The sequence below is a fragment of the Rhodnius prolixus genome, unplaced genomic scaffold (genome assembly GCF_049639745.1).
Source record: "Rhodnius prolixus isolate KJV_2025 unplaced genomic scaffold, Rpr scaffold_7, whole genome shotgun sequence".
Classification (NCBI taxonomy): domain Eukaryota; kingdom Metazoa; phylum Arthropoda; class Insecta; order Hemiptera; family Reduviidae; genus Rhodnius; species Rhodnius prolixus.
Window position 1 is genome coordinate 12,639,382 of NW_027411582.1, and position 14,575 is coordinate 12,653,956.

General features: G+C 32.4%; 1 protein-coding gene across 1 annotated transcript in view; it reads right to left on the reverse strand.

Annotated features, from left to right (window-relative positions):
- Positions 1-14,575, reverse strand: part of LOC141447018 (metabotropic glutamate receptor 2-like) — a 531,413-nt gene that overhangs the window by 9,662 nt on the left and 507,176 nt on the right. The window contains exons 7-9 of the mRNA XM_074114157.1: positions 9,023-9,304; positions 2,882-3,031; positions 1,581-1,714 (exon numbers count right to left, since the gene is read on the reverse strand). Coding sequence (XP_073970258.1) covers positions 1,581-1,714; positions 2,882-3,031; positions 9,023-9,304 — 566 coding nt within the window. The remainder of the gene's footprint in view (positions 1-1,580; positions 1,715-2,881; positions 3,032-9,022; positions 9,305-14,575) is intronic.

A 14,575-nucleotide genomic window follows, 5' to 3' on the forward strand; every position in this document is an offset into this window, starting at 1 on the left:
GAATTTCCCAAAAGATTTTACAAAACAATGAATATTACTTCTCTTTTAAAGGCTACACATTCTTTTAATGCGATTTTTTTGTTGTCTAGTTAATATAATGAACAAGCCAATATGATAAGATACGGAGTCATGTTACATGAGAGAAGTATGATATTTGTGGAGTTTATACTCTTGCTATCTGTAATGGCAGCTTATCACTGCCTTTACGATTTTGCTTCATTTATACTGACTGTTTCGAACTTTCATTGTAATGCAATGCTATTCTAGGTTTATGTGGACCCTCTATGATAAGATGACTGTTAGATTATGCTAGATAAGACCACTAATCATTTTCAAATTAAGATATCAGAGAAAGCTCAGGATCTGAGAGGATTCTAAGGAGATATATTTCCTTTATACATTTCCTGTAACTGCAAGAATAATCAAATACGCTTGTGTTGATGCTTCCAATTTTTTGTCTATAATGGGGATATCGCCGTTTATTATTAGGTTTACTTTATTTCCTCACATAATCTGCTTCGCCATTAAGCTGGCCTTTTTTCAGAATCCCTCTAAATAAAAAATGACCAGCAAATGAAACACTTTTTATTTTTTATTGATGCATGACTGAAATCACTTCCAGTTACAATAATCCAGAGGGGATAAATCTTTACCTGGCCTAAATCTGGAAGGCTTAAGATTAATTAGACTAACTCCTTCTTTCTAAGCGCCTCATGGAGAGATTTATCGCTTATGCGACGAAAGAGTGATTTCTAAGAAGTAATACAAAATTAAGCTTTAGCCAATAGTACAAATAATTTTCAAGTTGATACATCCATTAGCTCTTTGCATGGCATCATGATGTTCTTGATTCCGTCATTGCCTGTGTTACTAAATGCAACATCTTATTAAGTGAAGTTCCGCTTAGAAAGAGTGAGACAAATTTATACAAGATCCAGTCCTTCATGGCCCTGATCTACCTGGCTACCACACAATCTCACATACATTAACGCCGTGTGCAGGGAATCTGCTATGCCAAAACGTCAATATATGAAAATATGTCAAGATCGCAATTCTCTCTCTCTGATACAAAAAATAAAAAGTAAAAATTAGGATAAAATGTGAAAACTCTTTAAGAACAGAAATTGACTACGTTTTAATTTACTAACAAAACAAAGTTAAAGTAAAATTGATATTTCTATATGTTACAACGTAATGTAATTGTAAATAAATCCCGGGACAAAGTTCCATCATACCCAATGTTGACTCTGTACATAACCTGCGGCTATTTAGCCTGCCTCAGGGAAACAAACAGTACACCGTTAGAAGATTTTGATATGTTGAAATTGTTATAACCAACATAGTTTGGGCTATGCAATATTACTTTAAACAAAGATGATCCCATCACAATTACTCTGCGTTAAACACAATAAAAGATATTTTCTATTAATACAATAAATAACATTTATATAATAGGAAAGAATGTATAAAAACTTCCTAAGAGATTTTATTATTTAAACCTTCCTCGGTGCAAGTTTTATTAATTCCATTTCACCCTCTTTTCCATTAATAAACTATTACATGATATCAAACACTATTACCTGATACTGTGTACAATTGAAACAATGCCAGCAACAGCTCTCTCCTTCTACGTACTTCTTCGCTTGACTAACTTCACAAGGTGGGGAACATACAGACTCTGGAGGCTGGATATGATCTAACTTGAACTGGATTTCTGTAATGATAAAGTAGATTGATTATATGAACACTTCACTTGCCAAATCGATTAACTTCACTTTCTGAATTTTATTAAATTTTAGTGTCTGAACACTTTATTGACTCCTAGCTGTATAATAATCAAAACAAATTTCGCTGATTAACAACTAAATGACAAAAAAATTTTAACCATTGAATAATAAATAATTTATTTCAGAAGCCAATCTGGTTAACTCCATACTCTAATGTAAATTGTAATAAAAATTTAGTTAAATCACTTTATACAACGCAATTGACGACTTCTTATTTATATAGACTTTGCTCTTTAATGCAAAGATATAATACGAGACAATAACGGTACACCAGATATTGTCGTTGTCCCATCACAAAGAAAGAGATTAATCAATTGCATTCTAATTTCTACATAATAAAAAGAAGCATAATATCGATATATTCCATCTTTTACTTTTAGTATATAGTGCCTCCTCAGATACAGAGAGCAGTTGATAACCTCCTGGCTAACCTGGCTTGCGAGCCAGAGGAGGCTCCTTTGAAGGCACAGTACATGCTTCACAAGTTGAGTAAAGTGCATAAATTAAGGAATAAGTTTGATCCTTTACATGAAAGATATTGATCACTTAAATATGTTGCAGGAGGTTTCCAATTTTTTTGGTAATTAAACGCAACTCTCCCAAAATTACCAAATAATTATTAAACCTTCTTGTTTATAATGTAAAATTAATTTTTAGCCTTTTTGTGTATGCTTGAGAACATCTAAAGCTCTTAACATTTGATTTTTCTTAGAAAATCACTCGGAATATGACTTATTTCCCGATATTAAGAAAAATACTAGCTTTACTGCCTTGGCAATATTTTTAGTAGAAAGGGGATGAAAAAATACATAAAAATGACCTATCGCGTGCTCTTCTTTCTCTTTGATATCAAGTTAAAAAATTGAAATATGATTAAAAATACCAGATTTTGAAATGGCCTAGCACCTTAAATTTGGAAGATACCGCGTATGCGGGTAGGAATCTAAAATCAAGTCACATATTCTAGAGGTGACGGGCAACAAATTTTTCCTCTACCATTTTTCGCTCAGATCAACTGTTTAAGCATGAAATGCATTTGAGTCGTCTTAAAATGAACATCCTGTATACGTAAGAAAAGAGAAGAATGAACTTACTTGACATATTTAGTGATAATTCTCCATCCAAATATTCTCCGACTTTAACCCATTGGTAATCATTTCTCGTAACCTGTTTAAAGTGTATAATATTGTACCTAGCTGGTCCATCACCATTTGGATCAAATCTGAATTTATCGCCAGAGAGTCCTGTAACAAATTAGGAAACAATAAAAATCAAAAGATACTTGTATTGAAAGTTGGATAGCAACATTTTCAAAAATGTCGAATTTTCCAAGGGAAATGATGTTTTAAATAACAGAAAACTGATTTGATTTTAACATAAACACTTCATTTTATAAATTTCTTAGTCGATTTCCAAGCGCAACTAGAATTATTTTTTACATATACATGTAGTATCATTTCTAACGAGATCATTTCCAACTTTCTTCGTGGTAACTTAACGATGAATTGTAAATTATTGACTTCTTAATTTTTACGTTGACTTTTTTGATAAATATTTGTACTGATGACTTCATTCATCCATATAACACTGAGAGTATGTGATGGAAGAATATAACCTTCTAAACAGTAGTTTTTAATATAAACACCAGCTTGAACTGTGGAACGAGATTATAACCAAGGCTAAAGGTTTAAAAAGTTAAACCTTCTAGACATTTAATTTAGCTGAAATTCTTAAATCCTTTTATAAGATAACTACAAGACAAAAAAAAAAAGGAAAGAAAAAAATCGTAAGGAAAATTACAAGAAAGATAAGTTACATTATGAGCAAAAAAAGATGAATAACTTTAAAATTTCTAATAAAAAATAAATCTTTTTTCTTTTTGCTTGCGAAGAATATGAAATAAAATCTGCGACTGCTCTCTTAAAATTGTAACTTGTTTCAGTAATTATTCGCAAAATTTTCCGCTTTTTTGACCTTCTTTCGTTTCAACAGTAAAAATCTTCTTTTTTTTTTTTAATTTTCCAATTTAATTACGCCTGTAAGAACAATTACTTCTTTCTTAATTAACATCTCTCTCTAGGAGCCTTCATTATGTTAGGTGCACAGTTTTTTTTTTAATTCTATTTTAATTGAATTTTTAATTTACAATTAATTTTTTTTACTCTTTATTGAAGAATATAATTGTTTTTAAGTTTTCGATTCAAATAGAAATATAAATATGGACAATTACTTGGAGACAGAAGGACGGGGAGTTGGAATCACTAGCCCTTTAACGTAAATAAATAAATAAAATAAAAATGTACGGAGGCGCCACGGTAGCCGAGCGGTTAGAGGCGAGACCTACAAAGCTAATATGCATTGTGGTACTGGGTTCGATTCCCGGTCTTAGGCCTTGAATTTTATTTAATGGTTTATAAAAGAAATTTACAGTAAAGTATGTTTGCCAGTCGCCTGCGTCCACGACCCCTAATTGATAGTTGGACGTTAACCCCCGCCTGAAAAATAGCCGATTACTTTAAAAACGTACGGAAGTTCTTCGTTCGTCAATTATAAGCTTATAGGAGATCGGTATTATCCATTATAAGGCCGTACGACCACCACTGCTTACACCTTCGATTAGGATTTGTACGTTCAACATTCAAGAAGTGTTTCTAATCAGAGGGTAATGATTGTTGGGAATGAAATTAAGTTTCAGAAGTGGCGGCTTCGGGCTTACTTAGGAAAGAAAAGAATATTTAGGCCAGAATGGACGGTGTAGACGTAGAAATAGCGTCAACTATTTTACATAGGATTTTAAAAATTTAGTGTAGAGTTTTGAAGACGTTTGATATAAGATGGTTTGATGTAAGCACTTCCGCAGAGTAGAAGGCTATGGACAGTATTAGTTATTCAGTTAATATTCGTTAATAACTGCTTTTTTAAGTTAGCGTTGACATGTAGTGTTCAAAGTAAGGTACCCTGCTTTAAAGAGAAGGCCTTTTTATCTTTCAAGGATACTTTTTTATCCTTTTAAAGCAGAGAATAAACTGTTTATGGTCGCGGAATTACTGAGGAACATCTGGAGGGGAATAGAAAAATGGAACATGTGTGCTGTTGTTTTGGGATAAAGATCTTCGCGACAGAGAATTTTTTATATTTATTTTTTTGTAAACGGAGTTTATTTTTATTTAATTTATTTGGGAATTTCTAATCTCTGTATCTATGTTTAACATACGTTAAGCGGATGAGCAATGTTATCTTAAAGATGAGAGAACCAAAGAGCAAAACTACCGACTGACACCCATTAAAGATGATTAGTACCGAGGGAGATCTCAGAGCAACTGGCTGTTCCGTCGGATTGGTGGGTTTGTCGGGAGTGACAGTAAAGACGAGAGATTGTACAAAAGGATTAGGGCAATGCGAGAGTGTAGAACGGTATAACTAGTATTTTTCCTAGACTAGCTACTTAACGAAAGCAATGTTGTAATTCGTGTGGAGAATGATTTTTTTTTACATAGAATAGAGCACTAACTGTTCGTTTGATGTCGAAAAAAAAAATACAATTTTTTAATTAAGAAGTGCCTAAAAAATACCTAATCCAATTCATAAAGATTTTTGCAATTTTATTTTTGTTTCAAACATTATTTACTTCGCTACCGTTCTTTTAAAGCACATAAAAACTAATAATATTAAAACATAAGAGAAAAAGATGGGTTAGATGCTTACTTTTCTATATTATAGTATAATGGTGAAGTATACTTTTTTTGCTTCTTTTTTATCTTACTTTTTATTTGATTTTTTAAAGAAGACGTAAATATTAATGGATTTTGTCGCATTCTGTTTAGATGTCATTACTTTGCGAGTATAAATAAAAATACATTTTTTGTTCACCTATTCCTTAAAAATAAAAGTAGCCCGACAAATTGAAATTGAACAAAAAATAATGCAATCTAATTTTAGAAGAGAAATGCTGTATTACTAGTTTAGATTGTTAATAAATTTTTTTGTTTTAAGTTTTATTTAACTTCAACTTTATTGCGCGGATATTAATTTAAAAACTTTAACTCATTCGTAAAAATGATTTTATGTAAATTTATTATTAATACTTTTTATAACCACTATATTTCCTATTGGTCTATAAATTTAATACTGGTTCCCCCTGCCCATTATGTGGAAAAGATCAAGATGACTTAATTCATTTTTTAATTATCTGCCCGATATTGGATGCCTTAAGAGCCAAGTATTTGCATGCGCAACACATTAACTTTTCTTCTAGTATTCAGCCTAAAATTATGTTGGAGAATCTCTTAAGTTTCGACTCTGTAGACAAAGTTAAATATATGTACTTTTTTATAATTAATTCAATGAAAATTAGAAATTTTTTCTCATTAATTTAATAAGTTTTTTCTTTATTGTATATTATTATTATTATTATTTGTAAACTGAATCTATTTTTGTTTTTGTTCTCTTTCTTTTTTCATGTATCTTCTATATTTTATCCATGTAAAGGCACGGGTCAACCCCTTGCTACAATTTATTATAAGCAAGTAACAATAAATAAATAAATATTTCCTATTAGACAAAACTACATTTTAAATATACTAAATTTTAGCAAAATCCGACTAAGCGTTGTAGAAAGATAATTAATAAGTTTTAGAGAGGGCCCTGATCTGCGACTACTAAAGATACACAGCGTCGAAACCTCTAAAAATGCAAATCTACATGACTTTTTAACCAAATAACACTTCATTCATGAAAGGTATAGGTTCACGAAACGATAATTTTAAATGATTGCAAAACTTCCCCCTAGTAGATGTAAGAGCAGAACGTCGCTTTTATTGGTACGTAGGGGAGCCCTAACCCTTTCGGGCTAAGATTTACCGAGTTATTGGTAATAATAATTTTGGAGGAGGCCTCACATACATGGGGCTAACTCCGCTCCCATTCGATGTACAGCGTCGTGAATTCCAAAAGGCGCATCTACATAAAATTTCGAATCGAATGACACCTTATTCATGAAAATCAGTTCACGCGTTTTGGCGCTACGTTTTTTACAAAAAAAAAGGTAACAAGAAGAAGAAGATAATTTCCTGAAAATGCTGTTTTTGCCCATTTTCAGCAATATATTTCTCGAAATCTATTTAATCTATGTTGTTGCAAAAAAATTACAGTCATAAAGGAGGATTTGACTTACATTTTAGATAAAATTTGGGAATTTTATCTTTTATAGAAAGAGAGTAAAAAAATGGTCAAAGTTGGGTGTTTTCAACGTTACGCTTTTTCGTGCAATTTTTGACGATCAACCCTTATACAACTGTCCTACCGGACAATTTTAATAAAGAAAACTACGCATTAAATAGTAGGTAATTTACAATTAGTTTATTTATGGAATAAATGAGCACATCTAGGAATTATTGGTTGAATAAAACAGGTTTATTGCAGTAAAGGTAGAATACCGTAATTCAAGAAGTTTATAAAACCACATTTTACTGCAGCAATAATATAAATATTATTACTGGTAACTCTGTTTTTCATGTATAAACTTCGCTACGCCAACTTGATTTTAATTAAACAGTCAATGTTCCGAAAAATGAACAATTTTATTAATAAATTTTGAAATTAAATGCGAAGAAGTACGGTTTATTATATTTAATATGAAATTTAGAAAGATAGGATGACCATGGTTGCGACGTAATAATTCTTTTCCTTTCTTCGGGATAACCGGGTTCTTCAGCAATTTAAGTGGTGAGTGGCTAAGTGAAGATGTTAGGCAAACATGGAGAACAGAGTCTAGGTCTAGGTGTTTCATTACCTTTGGCTGTTATTTAGGAAACTTTACAACTTAGTTACTCTATGTCTCGACATGATACAGAGCTTGACAAGGAAATTAAGAAAGGCTTACCCAAACTCTCAGACAGTTCTAACCCTGTACTAATTAACCAAGAGACACTTCTGAAAGCTCATTTCTCTACTCTAGTCTTTGGAATACATACATGTATATACCAGACTTCTATTGACTTATGCAAAGCTTAACCATCTATGGGAACTAGTAGATTGCAGGTAAATAACCTGCAAGTTTTCGCCACGGGGACATCGCGTGGTTAACTCGGAATGAGTTCAAATCAACTAAGAGAAGTTTGCAGTCTTAGAGATCAGGATAACACACATATTTTAGTATGAGAAACTTCAAACAACAGAGACTGGACAATGCCATCGACTTTGTTAAAAAACAGACTGCCAACGACCAAAACTTAAAACTACTTCCAAACTTAAGAAACAGCCAGAAATAATTTAAAATGCTTATTTGGTGCAAGTTTGCGCTTAAATTTAAAGAATAGGATTTGAATAGGATCAGAAGCAAATCTCTACAAATGCTTGGATTTGTATTTAGGAACACGAGGAATTTCTCTGACAGCCGTTCTTACATCACATTATATAAATCCCTTGTAAGACCCCATCTAGAATAGGTTCAATAATTTGGAGTCCGTTTTGCAAGGTACATATTGTTTCTATTGAGGTTGTTCAGAACAAGTTCTTTCGGTAGTTAGCTTGCCGTTTGAAAATCTCTAAAGAAAATCCCTTATCTATTATCTATTCAGATCTACAGCTCACTCTCAATATTCCTCCACTTACCACCAGAAGAATTTATTATTATCTCTCTTTCCCCTGCAAACTTCTCCATCCTCAAATAGACTGTCCTTACCTTCTTTCTCTAATTTCTTTTAATATCTCATCCCATACTACACGAAATTCTTCTCCTTTCAATGTACCGTACTGCAAACATAATTACGTTTTTTACTCTCCTATCTTTCGTATGATGCAGATAGCCAATCATTTTAACTTATATTCTTTGGCACAGATATACAAAATTTTTTAAATAAAGCCAGATGTCAACCATTTCTTTGAACTATTTGTATTGTGTAATCTGTATAATAACCTCTAAAAGGTAAAATAAAATGCTAAAGCCTGATTATAAACCTAAATTATAGACAGAACTATTTGTATTATTTACGAGTATGTTATTAATATTGTTTCTGTAAATTGGATATTGATTCGTTTTTTTTATTTAAAAATAAAATATTTAAGAAAATTAAACGTATTCTTCTGCTTTCAAAAAAAGTCGTTGGACATAAAATGTTATAAAAAAGTTACTGATGTTCATTAATACCCTGACTTTTTTTTTTTTTTTTTTTTAAAATCCACATTTATTTTTAATCTGGCCAGAAAAAAAGAAAGCATTCAAATTTATTACTTACCATTGAATGTAACGTTCCTCAAATAGCGTAATAGTTCTGGTCCTTTTGTTGGATTCATTGCATCACACAAACCGAAAGTGTCTCCACACATTTCTGTATGCATGTTTTCCAATGCCACGGCCAGTGCCATAACAGCGTCACTAACGAATTGTAATTGTTTTTCAAATGTAGTATTATGTCTGGACAATCTTTCTTTTGTGGTACATTCTCTTGTATAGCGTTTATTGTAAGGCGTTCTGGAACTATTTGGATATTTACATTGGAAATGATCTTCCCAAAATTCTGGAAAAAAAAACATACAACAATTTTGGTTAATATTAGACACATAATTTGATATAGTAAAAAGTCAAGGCAAAACCAAGACTATTGGGCTTTAGCAAAAGGCTATCACTATAATGGCAACGTCTAGAAGAGAAACTGCTGATTAAGAAAATTTTGTATAGATTAAAATAATTAATTGAATGAAATATTGATAAGATTCAAAACAAAATTATGTTTTTAAAATGAACCCACAGAAATGCCAGCATGCCACGTTTACTCTCCGGCGGGGCTCCTGTCCACCTGTCCTCTTCAACAGCAATCCTCTTCCTTGTTCTGATCTTGTGCGCTACCTTGGGCTCTACATAGACAAAAGACTCACGTGGAACCCACATACTAGACTTAAAAGATAAGCAATGACGAAACATGCGAAACTGCTTTACAGACAACTTGGACGACGCTCTTAATTGCCCATTGAACTCAAACGATTACTGTACAATACTATACTCAAACCTATGTGGACTTACGGACTAGAGCTATTGGGTTCATCCAAACCAACAAACTTACGGACAGTGCAAGACATTTCAATCAAAACTCTACCGAAAGATAGCTGACGCTCCTTTCTACGGTGACTAACCTCACCCTTCACACCGACCACAACATTCCCTTCATAGACCAACTCGCCAAACCTAAATATCGCAAGTTCCATACTACTATCTCTACTTGCTCAAATCCTCTTGTACAGTCTCTCGCCTCCTCTGACATCCCTAACAATCCTACTCGCCGACTGAATCGCCAGTGGCCCCGCGACTTCCTTACTGTCTGAAGAACTAAACGTCATTATTCTCCTATCTCTCCTCTCTCCTACTTATATTCTGCTCTTCACATTCCCCTATCTCATATAGAGAGCGCTACCGCTGGGTAGCTTCTCTCTTCCTGCTCTTCCCGTTCCATTACAAAATAAATTTAAAATTTTTGTTTTAAAATAAATGATAAAATTTTGGATAATTTTTTCCAGTTCAATGCCGGCTTCGGGACTGTGTGTTCATTTCATTACATAAATTAATTCCCATCAATGGACAAGTGAGATGTAAGAAGCTTTTAGATAGAGAAAGTCAGAGGCCAGAAGTTGAATTGGAACCCGGGAACTTCGCATTAATAAATTATTTTTTCCCTCCAAAAATTGAGTACTTGTTTTTGTCTGCATAGTCATTCCCTTCTTCCTCTACATCAACACCTACAAATCAATAATTCTCTTTAACAGGATCTTTCCACGACTCCCCTTGGTCTTCTTCTATCTCGCTCACCCAGTAATCTTGCTTCGTCCCTTTTTGCCACTCATCCATCCTCATCAGATGATCAATCATCAGCACGGTAGTCTCTAGCACCTCTTCAGGTAAAGTTAAAGCTTGATATTATCTTATTATTTCTTATTCCATCCATAAGAGACTTGGACATCAATTCTATCATCATTTATTATTTACTTTTTACTGTTATCTATTAGCAGAACCTTTGAACATTGTTACAGCTCTGAAGATAGAAATAAATCTTTAGTCGGCACCACAACTAACGGTTTATTATATTAAGAACACTTGAGGCTTCGAGAAACAGAAATAAAAAAAAACAAGATCACGATAATGCAGTTGTATATAAATCAGAATTCTGAGATTTTACCATATGAATTTTAATTTTTTGTAACATTAACATTTCATACATATTATTATTAAAAAAAGGTGGTGAAATTCAATTCTTATTTTGTAATAATTAAGCAACACATAAAAAATAAATCCTATTTTTTTTTTAATTAAATGGAAGCTGTTTACTTTGTATTGATTGAAGATTAAGTCTTAGCTATGCTGCGGGATTAGGTGTTGAGACCTAAGCAACAGCCCAGGGTAGTAGACAAGGTACTAAGTACTACTCTAAGTCAATTATAGTTAAGACACTGCTTAATGGAGTTTAATCTATATGATTGTAGAAAATACACACGCATACACAGAGTGAGAGAGTTGCTATGGAGCTTCCAATCCATATAGAGTTTGCTTTGGATGCTACTAGAAGCAATCCAGTACACAAATTGGACGCCTTCTTGACTAAATACCTAACCGTATTAAACTAAATGCAAACAATTGTGACGCTAAATGTGGCTTTTAGGTCTTATTTATACGCTGTATTATTTTGATTCATTCAATTATTACTATTTTTTAAATGAATTGAAACAAACAAAAATTCTTTGTTCTTTATTTCCAAACGAGGGTGTATTGTTCCAGAATTTGATTGACTTCTAGCAAGGTTTCATTAGCAGCCCTAGTCGTTAATTTGCAATAAATTAATTAGAATTTAATACTTTATCAGCTAATAATGTGAAACAAGATGAGAAAAATGAATTAACTTATTGATATATAGGAGGCGTAAGTTTCTCAGATTACAATCATTATAAATTATACTTTACCCAACAAGAATCTTACAAGAATGATCTTCTGTACAGTCTTAGTGACTTTAGCGAAGTTCATTGAATAAAAGGTGCACGAAATAATAAGTTTTATAATATATATCTTGTTACTTCAAGAGTACCAATATGGGGTGATGTTCCTTGGTGAGTTTTTATCTTGTTTTCAACTTTCTTTCTTTAGCCAATATTTCTTGATATTTCTTCTTAATTTACTTGATATTGCTAATTAAAAGACTTACATTTTTGCCAAGAAAGATGATCACAGCTAAAAATAGATAACAAAGATTGATTAAACCTTGAAAATAATGAGTTCTATCTGTCTCTAAAGGAGTTCGATTCTCTTGCTACATTCTACTGGGTGTTGTCGATCACATTTTTTATGGAACATTTTCATTCTTCAATTGTCTTCAGCCAAGTCCCGTCTCGGATATTTCTTAACAAGTTTCCTGCTGCTTTCTTCTTGAAACTCTTCTTCTTTCAATAAAATCACACTTTACTTAAAACTATATTGATAAATACTAAAAATGTGACCAAGAAAAGGTGATTTCTAACACTTTCATATTTGATAATAACTCACTATTTTTTTTTATCAAAATCTCCATGTTGAACCAGTATTAGTCTACGATACTTTTAACAGAGCCTCTAAAAATCACAAATTATTCCATCTTATTCACGGATACGATCGTTAACAGTTTATGATGATCTATCACTCTTATGAAAATCCACATCAAGTTAGCTGTATCTTCGGAGTACTAGCGATGTAAATACGCAGTAAATTATTTAATAAATTTATTCTAATCTAATTTTCCGATTTTATAATAACATTTTGAAATCACAAATAATATAATAATAATAATAATAGAATGTTTATTAATTCGAAAAATTTTACAATGAAATGAATCATGAGAACAAAACACAAATAATGCTTGCAATTTACTCCGTCTGCATGAGTTGCAATAAAATGAATAAATTTTAATCAAAAAATTATAAATGTTTAAATTAAAAAAGATAAAAAAGAAACAAAAATTCTGTTTGAACTATTAATTTTATAATTAACTAGAACTATACAAGTTAGCTCCAACTAAAAACAGCAATTTTTTTTCTACACCGCGCCTTTTATTATTAAACGCTTAGGCTAAGTTGATGTTAGAGATGTAAGACGGAACATTTTAGTGCCTTAGGGGTTTCCAAATAACCGACTACCAAGTTTCTGGCATAGTTCGTGCAAACAGAACCAAACTGTTGGTCTGTACGTGGATTGAAGAGATCTATTCTCACGAGCACTATTTGTCCAGAAGTTGTCCCTTTCAACTATTATCAGCGACTACCTCAACTTCATCAATACTACAACTACTTTGGCTCTTGTTAGATAAGAAACTCCTAAACCACCAAACAAAGGAAAAAGAAAGCAAAGAGAAACTGGACCCTAAACACTGTAACATCCTGTATATTTTCTTACCATCTAACCCTTGTCCACCACTTGCCAACCATTTAACTAGTTAAGGTGACTTTGTTTTGCAGGAAAGGACGGATTAAGGACCCTACTTCTAACAAATAAACTGTTCAGATCTTTTATACTGTCGCAGACTGAAAACTTTTCTAACCTGATTACTTCTTCTCTTCTTCTATCAAACCACCAAAAAGATTTCTGTTACAATCAAGTTACTTTTCTATTTTTTCAATTAGGTATTTAAGATTCAGTATTTGTAGGAAGGATATGAAGGATTGAATTTTAGCTTGCAGTTTTGACACAAACTCAAAAAAAAATTAATATCTCAGGATGACCTATGTTAAGGCTGACTCAATTACTTTTCTCCATCTTGGTGTCAACTGTCACAGTCCAAGGAATCTACAGGCAAGCTCTAGCTAATTAACTACCTTAAAGGCGTATTCATTCTACAACCAACAGTGAAACTTAAGATTGATTACACGGTAAATGTTTTAAAACACTGAAGATTTAACTTTTAAGATATTCCACATCCTCTTAAACCTAGCATCCATCCCAAAGTATGGTTGCTAATTTTCTTTCAATTCGACTTCAAGGTTACAGATCTTTCATCCATATTCAGAGACTTGTGAATCAAAAGAAACGGTACTGTACTTACTGTGTCAGGGCAAAATGCTAAGTGTTTAATTCTTCGGAGAAGTAAAACTCTATTTTATGCACTAACCAGGAACCTTTCACTATTCTAAGACTAATTAAATAGTCAAAACTGTAGTTTCGTCATAATAAACCCTACGGGGCATGACCAACTTATATGGAATCTATTAAAATGATTTTTAACATGGCATTCCCATATAATTTTGGTTCTGTTAGGTTTCAGATAAGTCCACTTGCGCCATAGCCGTTTGATAACCTGTCTTTGAATTACCTCCAGTAAATACACATCCCAATACCAGTTTTTGTACCTAATGATGATAATAGGTTTTTAAAAATTGAGCTTTGCTACGAAATCTCAATCAATTCTCTTTTCTTTCTGCATTTCCGATAACAAGGAGAACGCGGCAAACTGTATAGCCACTGCCAGATCTGAAGTAACAGTTTTTGTTGGATTTGTCTCGACATTTAGGCAAGCCATTAATAAGTAATTAATTATTATAAAATTGTAAGTGATCAATCTTCAACACTACGTAATTTTAAAATTTAGTACATTTTCAAAGAGATTGAAGCCCTACAAAATGAAGGGCCATAGGAAGTTGGGCTACCCAATGGTGTGCCTAGCTACCAATAAATATGTATCTAATTATGTACATACATACTTCTGAACAGAAGATAAAGTACGGACAAGGAAAATGTGGGTTTTGATTAGTACAAAGACAGAAGAGATAATGGAATTCTGTGT